Source organism: Phodopus roborovskii, unplaced genomic scaffold, assembly GCF_943737965.1.
Source record: "Phodopus roborovskii unplaced genomic scaffold, PHOROB, whole genome shotgun sequence".
Taxonomy (NCBI): domain Eukaryota; kingdom Metazoa; phylum Chordata; class Mammalia; order Rodentia; family Cricetidae; genus Phodopus; species Phodopus roborovskii.
In genome coordinates this window covers 29,611,321-29,633,618 of record NW_026126410.1, presented here as the reverse complement: position 1 = coordinate 29,633,618, position 22,298 = coordinate 29,611,321, and the positions used below count along the sequence as shown (strand labels likewise).

General features: G+C 34.2%; 1 protein-coding gene across 1 annotated transcript in view; it reads right to left on the bottom strand.

The window, feature by feature from the left end:
• Positions 1 to 3,906: 3,906 nt before the first annotated feature.
• The window catches only part of LOC127220666 (cadherin-10), a 112,956-nt gene continuing 94,564 nt past the window's right edge, over positions 3,907 to 22,298 (bottom strand). The window contains exons 8-11 of the mRNA XM_051182581.1: positions 18,369 to 18,490; positions 12,473 to 12,581; positions 9,247 to 9,498; positions 3,907 to 4,769 (exon numbers count right to left, since the gene is read on the bottom strand). Coding sequence (XP_051038538.1) covers positions 4,279 to 4,769; positions 9,247 to 9,498; positions 12,473 to 12,581; positions 18,369 to 18,490 — 974 coding nt within the window. The 3' untranslated portion in view covers positions 3,907 to 4,278. The remainder of the gene's footprint in view (positions 4,770 to 9,246; positions 9,499 to 12,472; positions 12,582 to 18,368; positions 18,491 to 22,298) is intronic.

Sequence of the window (22,298 nt, the reverse complement as noted above, 5' to 3'; positions counted from 1 at the left end):
GCAGCACTTCCCCAGCAGTGGGATAGATAAAAGGCGCAACAGGTTTGAGTGTTTGATGGAGAAACACATGATTGTTTTTTGACATGTCATGTATAAGTTATTCTTGTTAAGGAGCAGCCATTGGAAAGATTTCCAGAGAATCTCTGACTCAAATTGTGGGATAGCAAGCATTCAAATAACAAGAAAAGTTCCCTTGGGAATAAGAAACATAAACTCAATTAATTTTACAATGAGTTTTAAAATCTTCTGGTTGGGGAATTTATTAACCCTTAGTAGTAATTTATAAACAATCTTCAAGATAAGGGGATTTTAAGGAAGATTTTTAAAATAAGGTAACATAACATTTTGCATTAACTTCTACTTTTAGAAAGATCAATGATGCTGTATTAGAATAGTTGAGTGGGTACTGAATAGCATATTGAAGAAGCAGATAGCTTTTGAGGCAATTAACTTAGTAGCTGTCATAGAGAAAATTATTAGGTCAACTATGAAGAGGGTATATCCACATAAGGCAGAATATAGTTACTCAACTTATAATATAATCCTTGGAGATATCAAATTGCTAGGTAATTTAATCTAGTGATTAAAGATAAACTGATTTTCATATGTGACAGTAAAGTGATGGAGTAGAGCTTAGTACTGGTGAGTAGGCCAATTGGGAGAATGGTGGCAGACACTGGTAAAAATGATAATAAAATTAAGTGAGATTCACTTCTATTTTGGATACTTGCATTTTACAGTAAGCCAAATTTATGGAAAAAGATAAGTTTGTGGGTGGCTACCACAAAATAGGTAGGTACTCTGTACTGAAAGAGTACTAAACAAAAAGCTTACACCATTCTTTAATTAACAGAGTCTGCAATTTTTTTTAGTTGAATTCCCCTGTAATAATCTTTAATACCATTTTGTCTTATTTAGCACATATATGTAACAATTGTTGTATATTATTTTCTAAGAGAAAGGTGAGACGTATTCTACCTTTTCAGGATCCTTTGAAAATTAATGAATGAGATATAACTCACATAATTCACAAAATGAATGAGTTGCATGTGATAAGATCCCCTGTTTTAACTTTTGGTATGAAGATACAAGGACTCATAGTGTAAATGCAACTATGGGAAGTGACTCAGCTCACTGTATAGGTTTAAATGACATTTTTAAATGGATAAATTATACATAAAAACACACAGGTACACCTTAGTTTTTATCTCTACTTTTAAACTCTAAAACATGATATCCTTGAATGTGTTATGGAATCAGTTTATCATAGTCATAGTTAATAGAGGTACATGTGCACATAATGTAGAAATAAATTATATCTAGGTATATAGATATTATATAAGAATTTTATTATTAACATCTTCTGTTTTGAAAGACCCTAGACATCAAATTGGTCATGTTATATGTGGATTACCTCATCAGTACATACCCAATATTTTTGAAGTTATATAGTATTTTATGTGTGTGCTTAAGTTCCCACATGTGTGTGTGTGTTGGAGAGAGAGAGAGAGTATGAGGAAGACAGAAAGAGAGAGAATAATTTCAATCTGAGACCATGAATTTGTAATTACATAACCTATGATACTTTGTCACAAGTAGAAAAAATACTTGGCTAGCATTTCTAATGCTCTGAAGTTCAGAACTCAATTCAAATTTTCTCATTTTATAAATCATGGAAAGAACAGAACAAACTGATTCTGTTCTTTAAAAGTTATTCATAAGAACTAGTTTATTATAAACTCAGTGGTTTTCATTACAACATAGATTTCCCCATTTTTAATTTTATTAGTAAAAGAGATACACAGTTATATATAGAAGCATTATATATAATTTATTACAACTCTGGGTGTCAGAACATTCCTTACTTTTTATAATAGATGCTCAATAAACAATTTATATTGAAGATATATATGGATGAAGAAAAAAAACCTACATTGTTTCAATTACAACAGTAATATTTTGAGAGACAATAGCCCCTTTGACAAAGGACACTAATGTTGTAAAGCTATGTACTGGCCATTCCATTGGGCAAGCACAAACCAGAAGGTGAGTGAGAGACTAGAAATAGATTGTTATAACATATGTTTTGAATTTCATGGCTACCAAGATATAACTTTATCATACCATCTTCATTAATAACAATATTGTCATCTGTTACTGACCAGTTTCTCCACAACTCAAATATGCCTGCCCATCAATCCTACTGAAGCTAGTTTGGGTTATTCTAGAGAACACTGTCACAATTGCTGGTTTATAAAACAATGGATGGCTAATAAATGCCAGAACAACTTAGTGTCACTTGGCGTTTATGAATGAAGATAATTAATAGGCCTCACATAAGAACTGCATTATAGACACAACAATTACATTTCTGACATCTAAGACTGACACAAGGAACTTCTTGTGTGGAAAAGTAGAAATAATTCCAATAATAATTTTATTTTAAATTATGACCAATTTGACATGTTCATTGGCCTTTGTTTATCTTTCTCTTGTCAACATATTCTGCTTTTAATGGCCCATCTCTCCAGGAAACTGCATTTTACTCATTTCAATGCAGCACAATGGAGAAAGGTTTTTCTCTCTTAAACAGTTTCCGAAAACCAATGTATGATACATTAGTGAGGTCTGTTAAAGTAAGTGTTAATATCCAGCCTGATGTGTTCTTAGCAACTAGTTGGCTGCTATTTTAATTGGGCCTCATGGGTTGTCTCTCTTTCATAGTCAGACTATTAGGCAAACTGAACCATTTGTGGGTAGAGTGGTGTGGACCCTTTCAGCCTGGAGTTAGAGAAAAAAACAATAAAAAACACTCTCCAACAAGATTGAAATAACTAGTTCTTCATTAAGGATATACCAACATAGCATATAGATCTAATCAACTCATACAGCATTTTCACTAATTAGCACATGAATCTTTGGTATTGTTTACAATATACTCAGCAGGGATTATTACTTCTGTATTTACTAATCAAGTATTCCATTTACAAATAAATTATGCAGTGGGACTTGAGCAACAAGTGATAGCATTGCTCTCACCTCTAGGATTCTCAGTAACATTTGATGACGGATTCCCACCACTTTAAAGTATGTTTTTCAGCTTATTAATTTGATTTGTATTACAAAAATGTGTGATGCACCTCCGAGAGCTGACATAATTGTGAAACTGCATCTTAATGGAATATTCAGTGTTATTACTGTTATTATTAGTCATTTTCAAAGTCACCATGGGAGGCAAATATAATTCCATTCAACGATTTTTCCAGCCTGAGACCTATCTGAACTCACGATTGCCTATAAACCTCAATAGTACAAATGTCATCCCAAAATGAGATGTTTTATTCTTCCAGATACTATTTTAGTAAATATGGGTGAGATGAAAATGTTGTACCACCAGTATATTTAGTACAGGAATCAGGAATGACAATGATTTAAATCTGAGTGTGAGTGACTCTGCAACTCAAATGTTAGAGCACCATTCTTGCAAATATTTTGAATGATAAATTATAAGTGATTTATAATTGACAGATACTTTTAGTATGAAAGTTTGCACATATCATAGTGTAATGATTTATTGCAGAAGAGCAGTGCTTACCTGTGATATCAGCTTGGTCAAGGCTTTCAGCATTGCTTATAGTGTATTTTTCTCCTTGTGTATTTAATTTGATTTGGTAACAAGATATTTAATTTATAGAGAAAGAATTTGCTCATAAGGAAAAGATAAGCTAGAGACAAAGTAGTTGTAAAATCTGGTTTATTTTTTTAAAAAATAAATACAAAAATATAAATATAAAACATTAGCAGATAGAATTTGATGAAATGAAATTGCACAAATGCTTGTATACCAGGCTGCATATCACACCTACAACAACACGTGTACATTTTTTTTTAACTTAATGTACAGATTATATCTTAAATGTTTACTTTGCCTTTTCAAAGCTTCATTTGCAAGGGCAAGAAGTGTATTTAACAGAAGCGGCTTGTTCATGAGGTTGCTTAAGGGAGAACTATCCTGATCAAGTTTCTTTTATTTACTATTGATGGACAACATTGAATTTCCATAGCTTTGGCTCTTGGAAGTGATTAAGTAAAATGTTGTATATATTCCATGAGACATCCTACAGGAAATAATTAATATAATTAATGAACAAATTAAGAAATAAGTGGAAAACTTGTGCTGAGTGGCAGGAAGAAATTATCCTGAATATCAAATATTGTGAAGTGGAGACAATATCTGCAAAGTTACTTTCTCTGCTTGAGCAGAACTCAGGTGCCTGGCTAAGCATCTTTGTCGCTCTCACCACCACCATACATTTCTGCTAGTTTATTAAACCGAGGTCCCCATTCTCGGAGGTATTCGTAGTTTTGGTCTCCTTCAGTGGTACCTGATTCTAAGGAGCTCAGAGATTCAGCGATGGAGTCGTTTCCTTCATAGGCATAGGTAGCCAGTGAGTCGTAGGGAGGCGCAGTGGGGTCCAGATCATGCTCTTTGAGCCGCTCATTAATGAAATCCCGGACATCCGTGTTATCAGGGGCAGTAGGGGTCCTCCGTGGTATAAATAATGTTTCGGGCATTATATCTCTCCGGAGCTTTTTCTCCTCAATAGCTGCAGGATTCCTCAGAGTTCCTATATCAAAGGCCTGGGTGTCCTCCTCTCCGCCACCTTCATCATTATAGCTCACGATGTTGTCTCTGATGTCCTCTTTGGATAAGATCAGAGGCTCTGTCTTGCGTTGCCTTTTCAGGGCTGCAAAGAGGACTACTATAACTTAAACAAAGACAAGAAGATGCATTAGAACTTCATTCCAAAACAGACAATCCAGAGCTCAAAGATTACACAGGTGGGAAGGTGTTTATAACTTGCATAATAGGACAGAAGTTGGGATAATGTTTTTTTACGTTTGTTCAGAAGCTTAGAAGGGATTACCTGTGGCGGCTAATAGGATATTTCTGACTCATTTTAAAACAATACAGATTATTCCCGAATTAAAATGGATTACTTTATATTTTTCTGGAAATAAAAATATGTTCTTGACAATATAGAAAGCATTAATCTTTTGCACTAAATATTAAGTTTACGTGAAGGGAATGCATTTCAGTTGTAGAGCAGGCTCATGACCCAAGATTCAAGCCCCCACACCAAAGAACTGACAAAAAAAGAAATTAGGTTGAATTTAGCCTTTACTAAAAATATATGATATGCTCACACTTTCTACCATATCCTGAAACAATTACAGGAAGTGATGTTCATCACAAATTTTAACTAATTGAGTTTAATGGCTTTGCTCAAGGAGTTACACACATCACAAAAATGACTGTTCACTCCCATAGGAGAACATTAATGCAAATGCCATTTGTGGAGTCGGGGCTTTCTATTTACCATCCTTAAACATTTTCCTATTGAAGCCAGGCAGTGGTGGTCCAAGTCCTTCATCCCCACACTCAGGAGACAGAGGCAGGAGGAACTCTGTGAGTTCGAGCTCAGCCTGGTCTACAAAGCTATTCAGAGAAACCCAGTCTTGAAAAAACAAAAACAAGAAAAAAATACATTTTGCTATAGATCATTCATGGTATTCGGAGAAACAGATATAAATTCATTCAGATGAAAAAGGGAAAGGGAAAACCATAGTTCACTAAATACCTCTATTTAGAAAATGTATCAAATTTTGTGCATGGCGACAGATGTGGGTCTATCTGCAGTCTTCTACACACCCTCATCCAATTGTGCCAGCATCATTTGTTGAAGATGCTGTCTTCACCCCATTGTATACTTTTAGCTGTTTTGTCAAAAATCAGGTGTTCTTAGGTGTGTGGGTTAATATCAGGACTTTCAATTCGATTCCATTGGTCTACCTGCCTATTTTTGTGCCAATACCAGGCTGTTTTCAGAACTATAACTCTGTAGTATAGCTTAAAGTCAGGAATGGTGTTGCCTCCTGAAGTTCCTTTATTGTATAGGATTGTTTTGGCTATCCCTGGTCTTTTGTTTTTCCATATAAAGTTGATTGTTATCCTTTCAAGGTCAGTGAAGAATTGTGGTGGGATTTTAATGGGGATTGAATTGAATCTGTAGATTGCTTTTGGCAAGATTGCCATTTTTACTATGTTTATCCTACCTATCCAAGAGCATGGGAGATCTTTCCATTTTCTGGTATCTTCTTTAATTTCTTTCTTTAAATCCACAAAGTTCTTATTATATAGGTCTTTCACTTGTTTGGTAAGTGTTACCCCAAGATACTTTGTGTTGCTTTTGGCTATTGTAAAGAGTGAGATTTCTCTGATTTCTTTCTCTGCCTCTTTGTTGTCTGAAAAAACTAGGGCTACTGATTTTCTTTGAGTTTATCTTGTATCCTGCTAGTTTGCTGAAGGTGTTTATCAGCTGTAGGAGTTCCCTGGTAGAGTTTTTTGGGTTGCTTATGTAAACTATCATATCATCTGCAACTGTCACCATGTACAAAAACCAAGTCCAAATGAATCAAAGACCTCAACATCAATCCAGCCACAAGAACCTTTTAGAAGAGAAAGTAGGAGGTACCCTTGAACAAATTGGTATAGGAGACCGCTTCCTGAACATAACTCCTGGGGCACAGACACTGAGAGCAACAATTAACAATTGGGACCTCTTCGAACTTAGAAGCTTCTGTTAGGCAAAGGACACAGTTGACAACACCAAACGGCAGCCCACTGACTGGGAAAAGACTTTCACCAATCCTATATCTGACAAAGGGCTGATCTCCAAAATATACAAAAAACTCAAGACACTAGTCAACAAAACATCAAATAACCCTATTAAAAAATGGGGTACAGAACTGAAGAAAGAATTCTCAATAGAAGAAATCAAAAAGGCTGAAAGACACTTAAGAATGTGCTCCACATCCTTAGCTATTAGGGAAATGCAAATCAAAACAACTTTGAGATACCATCTTACTCCTGTCAGCATGGCTAAAATTAGAAACACCAATGACAGCTCATGCTGGAAAGGATGTGGAGAAAGGGGAACACTCCTCCACTGCTGGTGGGAGTGCAAATTTGTGCAGCCATTTTGGAGGTCAGTATGGCAGTTCCTCAGGAAAATGGGAATTAGTTTACCACAGGACCTGGCAATCCCTCTCTTAGGCATATACCCAAATGATCCACATACATGCAACAAAGACATCTGTTCAACTATGTTCATAGCAGCCCTATTTGTAATAGCAAGAAACTAGGAGCAACCTTATTCCCCTCAATTGAAGAATGGATAATGAAGATGTGGTACATCTACTCAATGGAATACTACTCTGCAGAAAAAAATAATGCTACCTTGAAATTCACAGGCAAGTGGATGGCACTTGAAGAAACCATCCTGAATGAGGTAACCCAGTGACAAAAAGAGGAACATAGTATGTACTCACCCATATTTGTATTTTAGACCTAGAGCAAAGGATCACCAGCCTATAATTCACACCACCAGAGCAACTAGGATAGAAGATGTGTTCTAAGAGATTCATAAACAGTCCCTCACAGAAGTGGGAAGGGACAAGTCCCCCAAAGCACATAGGTAGTGGGGGGGCAGTGAATGGAGAGAGAAGTAGGAGAAAGAGAGGGGGAGGAGAGGAAAACACATGCGACTAGGAAGATTGAGTCCAGGTAGGAATAGAAGAAAGAGAGAGAGAGAGAGAGAGAGAGAGAGAGAGAGAGAGAGAGAGAGAGAGAGAGAGAGAGAGAGGAGAGAGAGAAAGAGAGAGAGAGAGCATAAAGAGGGAGCCAATATTGGTTTGAAGAGAAAATTGAACCCAAAGAAAGGTCTCGAGAACTACAAGACTGCCACCAACTAACAATTTTAGCATCTGTGGAAAGACTACCATAAATGCCCTTCCCAGATAGTGAGATCAACAACTAACTCATCCATGGAGCCCTCATCTAATACCTGTTGGAAACAGAAGCAATTACGCATACCTAAACACTGAGTCGAAGAGAAACCAGATGCAGAGGGAGAGGACAAGACCAGGTTGCAGAAACACATAGAAACAGCTGGCCTGAACAAGGAGGAGCTAAAGAGTAAAGAGTCACCAGATTGATAGCTGGGAAGACAGCATGGGACTGACTGAGAACCCCATGGATATGAGCAGTCTAAGGGACTTCATACAGGGGAAACAGAATGTATCCCTGGTGCGCAAAAGGACCTTGTGAACACATCCCCTATGGAGGGATAACTGCCTTAACCTAGACCCAGGAGAGAAGCCCTAGTCCCTAATTCAAATGACCTGTCAGATCTACATGACCCCACCTGGATGGCATTACAGGACAAATGGAATTGGGTGGGGGGATGGGAGGGGAGGGTGGTCAGAGTGCACGTGAGAGGGCAGAGAGGGTAAAAGTGAGGGAGGGGGTGAGGGAGGGTGTGAGGGAGAGAGGGGGAACTGGAATCGACTTGTAAAATAATAAATTAAATAAAAAAGAAATTGTATTAAAGCAAGTAGGAATAACTATTCTTCAAATGTACTTTGTTCTCCGTTATTTATATTCACTCACATTAAATGCTATGATTGCTTTCTTATCTTTATGAATTGGGCTTTTGAGAAGAGCTCACATTTCTTTTCTTAGATCACATATTGTCACAGACATCATAACGTGTGAGTAACACTAATCTGACAGTACACAGATTCCAATACAGAAAATAAAGGTAATTGTAAGACTGACTCTATTTCCAAACTCATTTCCCTGCTGAAATAGAGCTACAATGGAGGACAGAGCAGAATGCCAGCCCCTCTATCCAGTAAGATGAGACCACGTGGAAATATTCAGATTAATATAAATGGGTTAATAATTAAGACAGAGCTAGCCGATAAGGAACTAGTAACAGGCCAACAGATTTATATCAAATACATAGTCTTTGTGTATTATTTGCATCTGGTGTGGCTGTGGGACCTGACCAGCAGGGGGAAACGTCTTACTCGTAATGGGTGGGGAGCTTGTGTTACCATTATTGCCTTTATTTCATTTAGTATGATGTTATGAAAGATTTTTTTGGTGTGTATTTTAAAATATATTTGAATGTAATTCCCACAGAATTTAATGTAATTCCTCGATTTCTATTACCATAAAGACACCTTTAAACATTTTATGTTCTGATTGGATAACATGTTTATTAATAGTGTCTCCCCAGTCATTTGAATGAATCTTTAAACTGGAGGGGTGGTATGATTTTATTGTAACTTTTCCTAGTCAATATTGGGGACCATCCCCCTTTCCTTAACATGTCTTACCCAGCAAAATGATGATGCAGAGGAGAATAGCTATCAAGGCTCCTGTGCTGAGGCCAGCAGGGAGGAGCAAGGCCTCAGCACTGCAGGACTGCATGTTGCCTTGGCTGTCACAGGCGCACACTCGGATGGTCAGAGTGCCAGTACTGCTCTGAATTGGGTAGTCATTATCAGATATCACCACAGGCAATAGATAGGTGCTGATTTCATGTCGGTTAAAGCCATTTTTTCTTGTTAGAATTCTGGCAGTATTATCTAAAATAAATTACAAAGTATTTGCAAAATATTACTAACAATTTGGAGCAGTTCAATGTGTTTTGTTGAGAACCATATTTTTAAATAAAAATTACAATCAGTTTAAAGTATGGGTTTTCCTATCCAATATGCATAATGCAATTCCTACAAGGCTAGTATACTACAGATAATCTAGTACCATGTATTGCTATTTATTTATTCACCTATTTTGAGCAAGGATCTTGCTGTGTATCACCAGCTGGACTTGACAAATATAAGTTCCCGGCTGGTGCTTCCAAATACTGAGATTACAGATTATAGCTCTATTCTCAGACTGCATTAATGGTTAGGTTTCAAATGATTGTCCCATAATGGTAACCATAAAAACTTATCTCTGACATCTGTAAAGAGGATAAATATTCTAGAGGTTTAAAAAATAAGTTTTTATCAGGGAAAACAATGTTTTAATTTACATGTCTGAAATTGTGCTTTCATATGACAAATATGCTTTCATTAATAATTATAAAGAAAATATGATATGTAAGCATATAAATAATAAAGCTATTCAGATACATTAAGATTCCAATATATAACAAAATGATAACAAGTGTTGAATATTTCTGAACACTGCTTTCATACTTTGAAATAAAAGTATAAGCAATTATGGCTGAGTGGTGGTAGCACAAGCCTTTATTCCCAGAACTTGGGAGGCAGAGGCAGGCGGATCTCTGTGAGTTCAAGGCCAGACAAGTCCCAGGATAGGCTGCAAACCTACACAGAGAAACTCTGTCTCAAAAAAGAAAAAAAAAAGAATTTACATACATACACACATACATATGTATTATGCATATGATTAATAAGAAAATTGCTGTCACTATTGTGGAGTATCAAATAACATTTCAAAAAGTGTAGGATTTTAATGATGTTTATCATCCAATTGCCTATTACATTGCTAGTGAAGTTTTCCCTAATTTGATAAGTGAATTTTTTTCTAGTGTCAAATAACCAACTTCTAAAAGTCACTGAGTATGTTAGTTTCTATCTCATTGTTTTTGTCAGATGAATGCAGCCTTGTTTCCTAAAGAGCTGACTTCAAGGCCAATACAGAAACAACAATCAATCAATTCTTAAATGAACCAAATAGGAAACGAAAAGAAATTGCTTACTGGTTCAGTGGCTTAATATGAAATTATTAGAGAGCTGTTAACTATGCTAGCAAAGCAGAAGTTTAAAAAATAGAAATATTAGAAAACATATCTCTCAAGCATTCATGTCTAAGCTAAAATTTGCATACATGTGGACATTTTTAGACCCTTCTTGTCTGGGTTTCATTTTGGAAACTTGAATCTTAATTTTGTAATAATTTTGTCATAATTAAGAATCAAAATGAATTTTTATTTCAAAGTAGCTCTTATGCTTTAAATTTTATGAAATGATTCAATTTTAAAATTGGGAAACATATTTGACTTATCACAGAAAATAAATAAATAAATATATATATGTACATATATATATACATATATATATATATGTATCAGATATACCAGGAATTTAAATGGAACACAACTCAAAGACCTCTCCAGGTTGATATTTTGTAAGTTTATTCCTTGCTTTGAATGACTTATAGATTCAAGAATTCTTTCTGGTATAAAAAAAAATCATAACTTATGTCAAAAATTAACTAAGTTGAGCCTCAAGTGGTTTCTCAGGGGCCTTTGACAGTAATGCCATGACAGAAGCAATCCTAATCTACTTCTGTTTTTAACACGTAGTGCCTAGCATCAGAGGAAAATAATTCAAATTAAATAAACTCAGAAAGAGGGAGTGTCAGTTCAGCACTGAGGATTCATTTCAGACAGTTGCAATTGGAAGCAAGTGCTTAGGTAACCAGGTTCAGCAAACTGAAATTGTATTGGGCGGTATTTATCTGAAATTCAGACTCAGCTCAACATTCTGTATGTATACTGCCAACTCTATGTTCCTCTATTTCTAATCCAATTACTCTATGTGTCTAGAGTGACAGAAAACACGGATATTTCAAATCTTAAGATTTAGTGACACGTCTCAACTCACTTATTTGAACAGTCTACTGGATGAAATCTCTTGGGGAGTAGCTAGTGGGATATAAAGTGATCCAATGACTTAAGTTCCTTTATGGCACATGAAAATCACCTTGAGGAAATACAGCCATTGGCCTTGGTAACACTTCTCAGACACTGTGAAGAAAGTGCTACATATATGCCAGTGTGGTTACAAGATTTATATGAAATACTTCTGGAGCCACAGTAAGGCAAATAAGCTTCTACCAACATTAGCTGAGGTAATTATTTGCCATGAAATATATTAAATATAGATGAATCTGAATAACACAAATACACATAAACTCATGTGTCTGTGTTGGCATGTGTATAGTCTACAGTAGTACAGTTCTCATGACACATACTTATCAATATTATAAAAATCATAGTCATTTTCACAATGTTTATGTAAAATACTTTCTGCCTTTTATGAGAACAAATAATAATTTCAGGACAGTAGCATGCTTATCACTACAGCAGGGAATATGCAAATTCTGTGGCTTTTTCTCCTTCCACACTATCTTCCTTTATGCCTGCTCCCAGTAAATATGTTACCATTATATCCCATCAAAATTTATGTATATACAGATTTTCTTATCTACAATCATTCATGTTCTATCATGTTTACAATATTAACTAATTATTTCAGCCACTCTAATTATTTCAACATTTAACATTTCCCTAAACATTCATAATTGTATGATTTATTTTGTTATTTTCAATTTAGGAAACTAAATAACCTCAAATAAGATATTGTAGTATTACATTACTGTTTAGTAATGGAGATGAACAGATTTTTAAGTTTACATCATTAAGTTGATATGAAGCCTATAAATGAATGGTTATATTGCAATAATTATTTTGTAGGTAAATTCTCATTTATGTTATATTACAAACGAAAAAATTTCAAAAATGACCTTCATTATCCTGTACTGTGAAGTTAGGATTAACAGCAGCCAAACTGAAGAAAAACTTCTGTCCACCTAAGGGATCATCTTTGTCAATTGCACTTATAGTCTGTATTAGCTGCAAGAAAGAGAATATTGCCATCACACATCTGCAGATAGAAGAAGGACCATATATGTCATTTTGCATGCTACAAATATGATTGTATAGACTGAGCAGGTTATATTTAGACATGTGTACATACACACACACACACACACACACACACACACATAGTGATAATTAGTGTAATATGAGGCCATCAATGAACTTTTGAAAGAACACGACAGTATATTTGTGAGAGTTCATAGTAAAGAAAGAGGTGGGGGAGGAGAAGATGTACAAAAGGTACAAAACATTTTTTAAAGTAAATTTATTTTCACCCTCACATGTATATTTCAGTAAACTCAGCTTTTAATGATTACATTGCTTTTGTGAACGTTTGATGAATGAATGTCTTTCAATGCTACACGACGTTTTTTGAAGTTTTCAAACAGGTTTAGAGAAGTACTTGCTGTAACTGGGTTATTTGATATAAACTAAAGCAATCATCTAGAAGAGTTCATGCAAACATAGAAACTTAATTTAGATTAGGCTTTTGCTTTGCCAAAAGAACTATGAAAATGTTAAAAATGAAATAGAAATTATAGAGCTGAATGTGCTTGTGCACATCTTCAATCCCAGCACTAAGGAGACAGAGGGTAGATGAATCTCTGAGAGTTTGGGGTCAGTCTGGTTTACAAAGAGAGGTTCAGGACAACCAGGATTGTCTCAAAACAAATAAACAACAAAAAGAAAAACAACAAAGAAGACAAAGAGATAGAAATTGTATTGGTAATGCATGATTTTTCTAAGAAAGTATTCTAATTAAAAAGGATTATGTACTTCATTTACAGACATTGATTAAGATTGAATATATCATATAGTAGAGGAATGTCTACTTAAGGATACACTTAGACTTTAAAGGAATAGACATTTCAATGGGCTGGAGAAGAGGTTCAGTGTTTAAGATCATTTGCTGCCCATTAAGAAAACCTGTGTCCAGTTCACAGAACAAACAGTGAGCAGCTCACAAACACCTGTAATTTCAGCTCTGTGATCACTGAAACACATGTGGCATGTAGACACACACACAAACACACACAAATATTTTTAAAAAAGCAAGCACATTAAAAACCAGAAACTGCCTTTTGAAGTTGAAAACATAGAAATGTATCTTTCTTTAGACATATGTCACCTTCATGATATGGTTTAATTACACATGTGGCAGTTTTCTTGATTATTTTACATATATGTGATACATATATCATTTTAGAAAATTAATTCTAGGAAAACATCAAAAGCTTCCATTTGTTAGTGCTTATATAAACATTCAAACCTATGCTTTGAAGAATATACATTGTATGCATATTTGGTTAAAATTTTTCTTTAGCTTTTGTTGATTTTACAAAGAATTTCAAGCTGAAACTATTACGAAAGTGATTAGGAATATAAACAAATTATGATCATATTATATAAAATTACTTTGCTTTCAAAACATGTTATAGGATAACAGTAAAAATATCCTACTTATTATAATTCTAATTATTTATTTCAAAGCAATTCAAGAAATTTAATTAAACCCCATAAAGTAATATACTATTTTCTAGAAATAATGAACAGGAATAATCATTTACATGTTGAAATTATTGTAAAACAATTTTAAATCAAGGTTGACTAAATATTTGTTATAATAAGAATAAAGAGAAACAAATTGTAATAGAACAAAATGTAGAACACAGTTTAGACAAAAATATAAAAACAGGCAAGTTGTCCTTAAAGGTTATTAATTCACTGTTTTCTTCATGTCTAACTCTACTTTTAAAATCATGTTTTGAATTTTTTCTCCTTAAAATTGTGATTCATTGGTATATTGAAGAACAAATAAAGTCATAAATGAAACAACAGAAAAGGAAAGATGATTGGAAATTCTTGGTCACTACGATTGGTTAACACAGATATATATATATATATATATATATATATATATATATCAATATAAAAGTAGAATTAATGTTTCTTTGAAGTAAAATTATAAAATCTCAAATTATCATTTGTAACTGTGATTTTAAATTAAAGTTTCAGTCTAATTTTAGAGAACAAAATAACATATATTCGAGGACCAATGTCCACGTTTTTATATGTGTTTTTGTAGGAATGTGTGTGTATGAAATGTACCTGGTATCTTCACATGAAATATGTATACTGTTTAAAGATTTTGGTCCAATAAATTAATGATTAGTGGTTAATTGAACTACTGTGTTATAGAAAGAGCAACATACTAGGGACAAAAAATGAAATCAACCAGTCAGCTATGTGTCACTACCATTCTAGAACACAAGTTCATGAACAAAATGACATTACATTTCCTGTTTTGCCAAGGACTCACTACTTTATGTATCTTAATCCTACAAAAAGAAAAACAAAACAAAACAAGAGTGCTCTTGAATATTTATGCCTAGTATGTGAAGGAAAAATACAACCCTTAGCAGTGAATTAGTTGATTGGTATTTAAACATCCTACAACAACTTCAAGGCTGTTTCAATGATACTAACAAACTTAAGTGTGGGCAGGATGTTGGGTAGATTCTTAGACACACAAAGAAAGTAAAGCAGTGATTATACTCAAAAATTTTTTTTCTGTGAAAAGACAAGTACTTCTTGGTGAAAATTTCCCTTTGCTGTCACCAAACACACCACTTCTAGGCACAAGAGATGTACCTGATCACTGCTCTTTGAATAACAGATAATGCATATTTTGGGTTTAACAAATCCTGGGCTGCCACTTGATTTGATGTGTGATTTCAGCTGATAGTTTTGTTTGATACCATCCATAGCTATTGAAGAGTAAATATGATCATCACTTTTCTTGGGAGACTCATTCACTAAGATTCTGTGAGATGCAAGTGTTCATTTTCTCCCTTGGACATGAAAATATACTCACCAGATGAAGGAGAAAACATGAGTGAGGGAAATGGATACCAAAAAAAGACAGCTCTCTGTCTCACTTCTAAAGACTTTCTTAGAAGGATGCGTGAGTTTAGTATCCCAATTTAGGTGCACGAGAAGACAGTTAGCTTCATATCAGTGGCCAGCTTTATCCTTCCTAAAGGAAATGCCTCTTTCTTAAATCAAGAAACTGACAAGACCAAGGAAAGAAGATGTAAAGGAAAATGTGGCAGCTCAAGGGTTTATTTCTGACTCACTAAGTGAGTGGGACTGTAGCCAATACTGTAGATCTAAGTGTTGCATAAAGAACACTTAAATTACAGGGCTACTGTTTGGATTAAGGTAGTTGATAAATAGCTCAAGTGTATCTAGAAGTCCAAGCACTCAATTTTCCTAGTAGCTGGGGAGACCTAATTAGCAAGTAGATTTCACCCAGAGCTTGGTGAGTAAGATTAGTGATTAACAACATCATCGTATTTGGATACCTTAACTTTTGATTCTGGATCAGCTCTTCTCCTACTTTCTACATGTTTTGCTTTCTGAGAAATAATGTGTATTTCAGGCTGTCCTTGAGCACACTATGCAGGTGGGGAAACTTTGAACTACTGATGCCCCTGATATATACCAACACATTCCAGTAATGACTTCATATCTAAACGTTTTGTTCAAACAAATATATTTCTTATGCCATCATACTAAGACAACTTAGTTTGAATAAAAATTGTTGATTTGGACATATATACACATGTATCCAGTTAGAGAAGAATTATTCATATTTTTCATATTAAGCTTGTTAAGACAAAGTAAATATTTTATTATATACCTTCATGAACTATTTTTGAAATATCCATAAATTATTGAGGCATTTGTGGGTTAGCTATGGTGAAAAACAGAAAAAGCATAAAGAAATAGGCACCATTCTATATTTTGACTATTTTTGAATACATCAGTATATCAGCATTCATGCCGCAACTGGTCAGAAAGAAATCTTTTGAAAATCCAAATTGAATAATCATGGAGAGAGCAATACATATAGTAGCAGGAAAGTGGCTAATCTATTAGTTACAGAAAAGATTTTAACTTGAATCATACTGAACTTCTAGGCCAAGGACTGACTTGAATGTCATTAAGATGGTTAGAAACACCTAACTTATTTAAATATTCAGAAATAAACATTTCCATAACATTAGAAGTAAAAAAAAAATCCAATTGCTGTAATTTTATCCTTTCAAACAATAGACAAGCTATTGAATTCTCATTAGAATATTCACAAGAGAAACTTGAGTTATTCGACAATGCAATTTGCATTAAAATATAGCAATGACATTGATGTTTATAAAAGCATTAAATGATGTCAAAACACGACACAGTTTCTCAATGGCTTCTCTAGTTCTAATAAAAATGCTTTTGATTCCCAATTATTATTTATAATATGCAGCTTCCTTCTGTGAAGACAGCACTCAAGCCAATTAAGAGCATTTCTCTCAGCCATATATGCTGGAGCTTTTCAAACAACAAAATGAGTCTACTGAGGAAATGATTTAAATAATTCCAAACAAAGCTGATATAGAAAGAATGCTTCAAAGGACTAAAATGAAGTCATTAAGCATTAAGCATCTTATGTGTTGCCACACTGAGGAAAATCACAGGCAACACATAACAGTGAACTTGGATGCCTTCCTTCAAAACATGTTCTCATACAACCCAACACTGACAGAGTGTTAAGTGAGCTTGCTCAAATGTCTCTGTATTTACAGAGTCTCACTGTCACCACCCTGCAGCAATGGAGATATTCTAGGAAGATGTTTGTGTCATACACCTACTCTGTTAGACTATTGAAGCAGTAGTCACCAAGAAATTGAAAATTTCCCAGGACTTTCCTGAGAGATACAAAGTTGAAGCATAGTGATAGACACAGGAGAACCTTGTCTCCAAAAGAGTTCACATAATTTGGACAACCCCACAGACCACCTCACAGGAGACATTGGAACTGAGACAAGGTAGTGTAAATGATGGGCAAGGACACTGTTGACCAGCACTGCTTTGTTATACATATTGCATGAGATTTGTTTAACCAAAATCTCATTTTAGGACTTCAAAGATGGACCAACTGGTCATCACTGGCGCTGGTTACTTGTTCTTCCAATCTGGCCACACTTAATAAATCTTGTTTTCTGCCTTGCACTCTTACATACCTATTTAATTGATTTGTCTAGAATGGGTGGCAGAGTCTACACAGCAAGAGCTGCTAGGCCCTAAGCTCTGACCATAAAAACTGTACTATGCAGGGCAAAGTGGTGCATGCATCTAAGAACCTAGGAGGCAGAGTCAGGAGGATATCTGTGAGTTTGAGGCCAGCTTCATCTATAAAGTGAGTTCCGGAATAGCCTCGGACTGTTCCAGAGAGAAACCCTGCCTTGAAAAACCCAAATAAATAAAATAAAATATACAAGTAAGTAAATAAAAAATAAAACCGGAACTAATACCATCCTCCATTTCTCTAAACAGTTACTAATAATAGAATCAGTGGCACAGAGCAGATTCTGGTATATGTTCTTGAATCTGAAAGTGTTAAAATTTAATGCTGTTTCCCACATCTCAACTTTTATGGGAGATAAAATATCTTTACTGTTATAATATTATAATCATATTATTATAGAGTAAGATCTTATTATTTTCTTGCATTACAACTTTGCAAGTGAATTGGGAAACCTGACTATTAAAATACTTTCAGCTTTATAAACATCATCCACTTTCTAAACTTTTAAGGAGAATGTAAACAAGTGTTCCTAACTCTGTCTTATCTTTTCTAAGATTTTGACAAAAACACATTTTACACACAAGGAAATGTATCCTGATTGGAGTTGTACAGTTGCTTACCTGTCCTGGCCTGGCATTTTCACACACAAATGTGTCATAAAATACAGCAAATTGTGGAGCATTGTCATTAACATCCAAAATCCTCACAAAAACAGACACACGAGTTGTCTCTTTAGGATTATCTAGAGAGAGGAATTTAAAACAATGTTTAGAAAAAGACGGGTATGTACAGGATTCATTTTAGATTGGCATCTTGTGGGCTATAAGTGCTCATATACGAACAAATATTATATCCACTTTTCCTGATAGAATGAACAAATGCAATCAAGAAAACTGCTATGGAGCCTAGTTATCTAGTCATGAATTCTATTATTATTGGGCACGAGAGTACTGTTATTAATTTTGAAAACTCCTTTTTAAAGAACAATACAGTGTAATTGAGTTCATATTATCTGTGTCCCTACTGTCCAATTATAAGATGGTATTATATAATTATTGAATACTTGTCATATATGGCCATGCCACTTAATTTTTTTAAACATGTTTTTTAATTTTTAAGTTTTCATATATATATATATATACATTTACATATCAATCCCAGTTCCCTCTCCCTTTCTCCCTCCCTCTCTTCTTCCCTCCTTCCCTCCCTCTTTTACTCTCTCCCATCTTCAAATGCAGCCCGACCACCCTCCCCTCCCATTACCCCCCCCCACTTCACATGTAGTGTGATGCCATCCAGGAGGGGTCAACTAAATCTGTCAAGTCATTTGGAGTAGGGACTAGGACTTCTATCCTGTCTGTAGGAAGATGTGCTCACACAGTCCTTTTGTTCACCAGGAATACATCCTGGTTCCACTGTATGAGGTCCCTTAGACTGCTCAGGCCATCTAGCTGACAACCATGTTCTGGGGGTCTGAGTCAGTCCCATGCTGGATTCCCAGCTATCAGTTTGGGGGCCCATTAGCTTCTCCTTGTTCAGGTCAGCTGTTTCTATGTGTTTCTGCAACCTGATCTTGTCCTTCCTCTCTGCATCTGGATTCTAGTTCGGCTTAGTGTTTAGTTGTGGGTGTTTCCATCAGTTACTAGATGAGGGCTCCATGATGGTGAATAAGTTAGTTGTTGATCTCATTAACAGAGAAGGGCATTTATGGTAGGTATGTTGCTCAAATTGTTAGTTAAGATTTATTTTTCACTATTAGTTTTTATTGAAAACAGATCCTTCTGTTAGGAAGTACATCCCAACAACAGTTTCCCTTCACTTTAATGAAAGGAATACACTTTGAAATAGATTGAATACTTGGCCAAGATCACCAATTCCTACAATCCACCATTTCGTTTCATCATAATTAAAAAACATTTTCTTTTTTTTTTTTTTTTGGCTTTTGATCACTTTATTTAATAATACTGCCTAAATACAGTTATTATAACAATTTTGAAAACTCTGAACCCATGTACAATGCTAACTTTAAGACTTTTGAAGCCAAATTCATTGGTCTTATTAAACACATTCAAGTTAATATGTACCAGTTGATAAGAAAAATAAAATAAATTATACTACTTTACACAATGTTATATAGAAATATATTTTCATCTTGCTTGTTTTCAAATGCTCTCAATTAGTGACTCACATAATTGATCAAGAGACTGAGACTAATGGGATGCCATAAGTTCAGAACCAATGTGGGCTACATAGTAAAATCCTGTCTCATCACTAAAACAAAAAACAATAAATAGAATACATCTCTGATTTTAAAATACTTTCCTAACTTTTAGATAATTAACAACTCAACCACTTGCTTTTTCAAATTAGCCTTTATTAGTGAAGGATAGCAAGTTAACAATGGCAAGTTTGCTTGCCATTTCTAATGTTGAAACTGTATTGCTTATTGCCTCTTAAATTTTCACATATACATTTGACATAGGTGAACTTCTTGAAAATTTATGCTATGAAAACATTTTCAAATAGCTTCTTTAAAATCATCATTTGGAAACTGGACTACATGCCTACTTATTTAAGACATGTGTTAAAAATTTGACAACCATCCTTCAAATATGTTATTGATATATTCATTACTGAAACCATTTAAAAGAACTTTATTATTTAATTTATATTCATTTATGTTATGTGTTTGTATGTCTGTATTAGTGTTTGCATGAATGTCATAGGGTATGTGGTGGACATAAGACAAACTGTAGTATACATTTATTTTCTCCCACTCTGTGTGAACCAGAGATGGACTATGACCATCAGGCTTGGAACCAAGTGCATTTTTCTACTGAGGCATCATACTTCATCCAATAGTAGTTCTGCATATCAATTTATTATTCTATCCAATCAGTCACAAAACAACAAATAGTATATTCATCATAGTGGTTTTTGTTTAAAATGTTAAATTAATAGCATCAAATTTGTTATCTTGTTAAATATTTGTTATCTTGTTAAATATCTTGAATGATGAGTAAAATTTGAAAACATGTCTGTTTTATCTGGCATTAGTATTATTTTTGTATTTTTCATAATGGCATTATGTCTGCCATGTCCATTTTAGGCAGTCGTACTTACAGCTGAGTGTTTTAAATTATGAATTTAAGTTAAAGACATTTAGAATTCATAATTCTGGATATATGAACACAGTTAAACTTGCATATAAATGTGGCCATCCACAAGCTGAAAAATTATATAAAAGAATTGTTAAAAGATGTTTGTATTTCATGTTCAAGGCAGTCCTATTTATAAGAATCAAGAAATTTAATGTACCTGTCAAATTTGGTATGCGAGGAGTAAATGCATTACACAATAAAACACAATGTTATACAGTTGTAAACAGAATGACATTAGTCATTAAAAGTCAGTATGGATGGAACTGGAAATAGATGTAGGTAAGGCAAGTATACGTAGGTACTATGTGATTGAAGTCATATGTTGAGGAAAACATTGAGGTCATAGATCCTGAAAGAATCATGGTTGTTTTCAGAGGCAATGGACAATAGGGAATGGAGGAAGGGTAAACGGATTGATTATGTCCTAAAAGATAGGAATATTCTTTTGTGTCCTAAAAGGAATATTCTTTTGTGTCCTAAAAGGAATATTCTGCTGTGCTATTCCACAGTAGGGCTATTACAAAAATAAGAAAATAGTGTGTACTTTAAAAAATCAAGTATTAGTGCCTTTATTAGCGCAGTAGGCAGCACATCAGTCTCATAAAAAATCAAGTATTTTAAAAGTTCACAGTAAAGATAATTAGACATATTTCTGGAAACTGAACAAAACAATAGGCAATATATACATGTACAAAACAAGACAGCAATATTAATATGTGAAATTCATGCTCTTGTGTATTTTTAAAATAAAATTTTAAGAGAGAAGATAAGACAGACTAAATATAAAATGAAGAAATAAGGTTTAACACAATTGTTAACTATTTGGCCAAAATGCTTGTGAATACCATTATTTTGGTGATCGGTATTAATTTTTTCTAATATTTTTTCTTTTTCTGTTACAAATACAAATGTAAAAATGTTATTCAGTGTATATATAGAATGCATTATAATTTGAAAGTGTTTACCACTTTTCTATATAATCATATGTTTACTAAATTAAAGTTCCTATAGAGTTAAGAGCTGGTTTCTGATAGGGTATATTCACAAGGCTAATCAACTATAAAGACAGACCACAGGGCTCTGTATAATTTGAAATATAATTACTTTCCCTTCTTTCCACAAAAAAAATATCAATTTTAGTTCTACATCTTTTTAGTCTTGCTCAAGTCTACTTAACTCACAAGTATTCAGCCAACAGGATTAATTTTAAGAGTTTCAAGCTCTTACTGTACACAATATACCTGTAAGTGTATTGTATAGTTAAGAGTTTGGCCGAGAGTCAAGTGAGCTGTTTTAACTCTCAAGTGTGACACTCACACATTTTGACTCTGGTTAATATACTTACTATAGATCTCTTCTTCCTTAGTTTATAAATTACATATCAAGTAG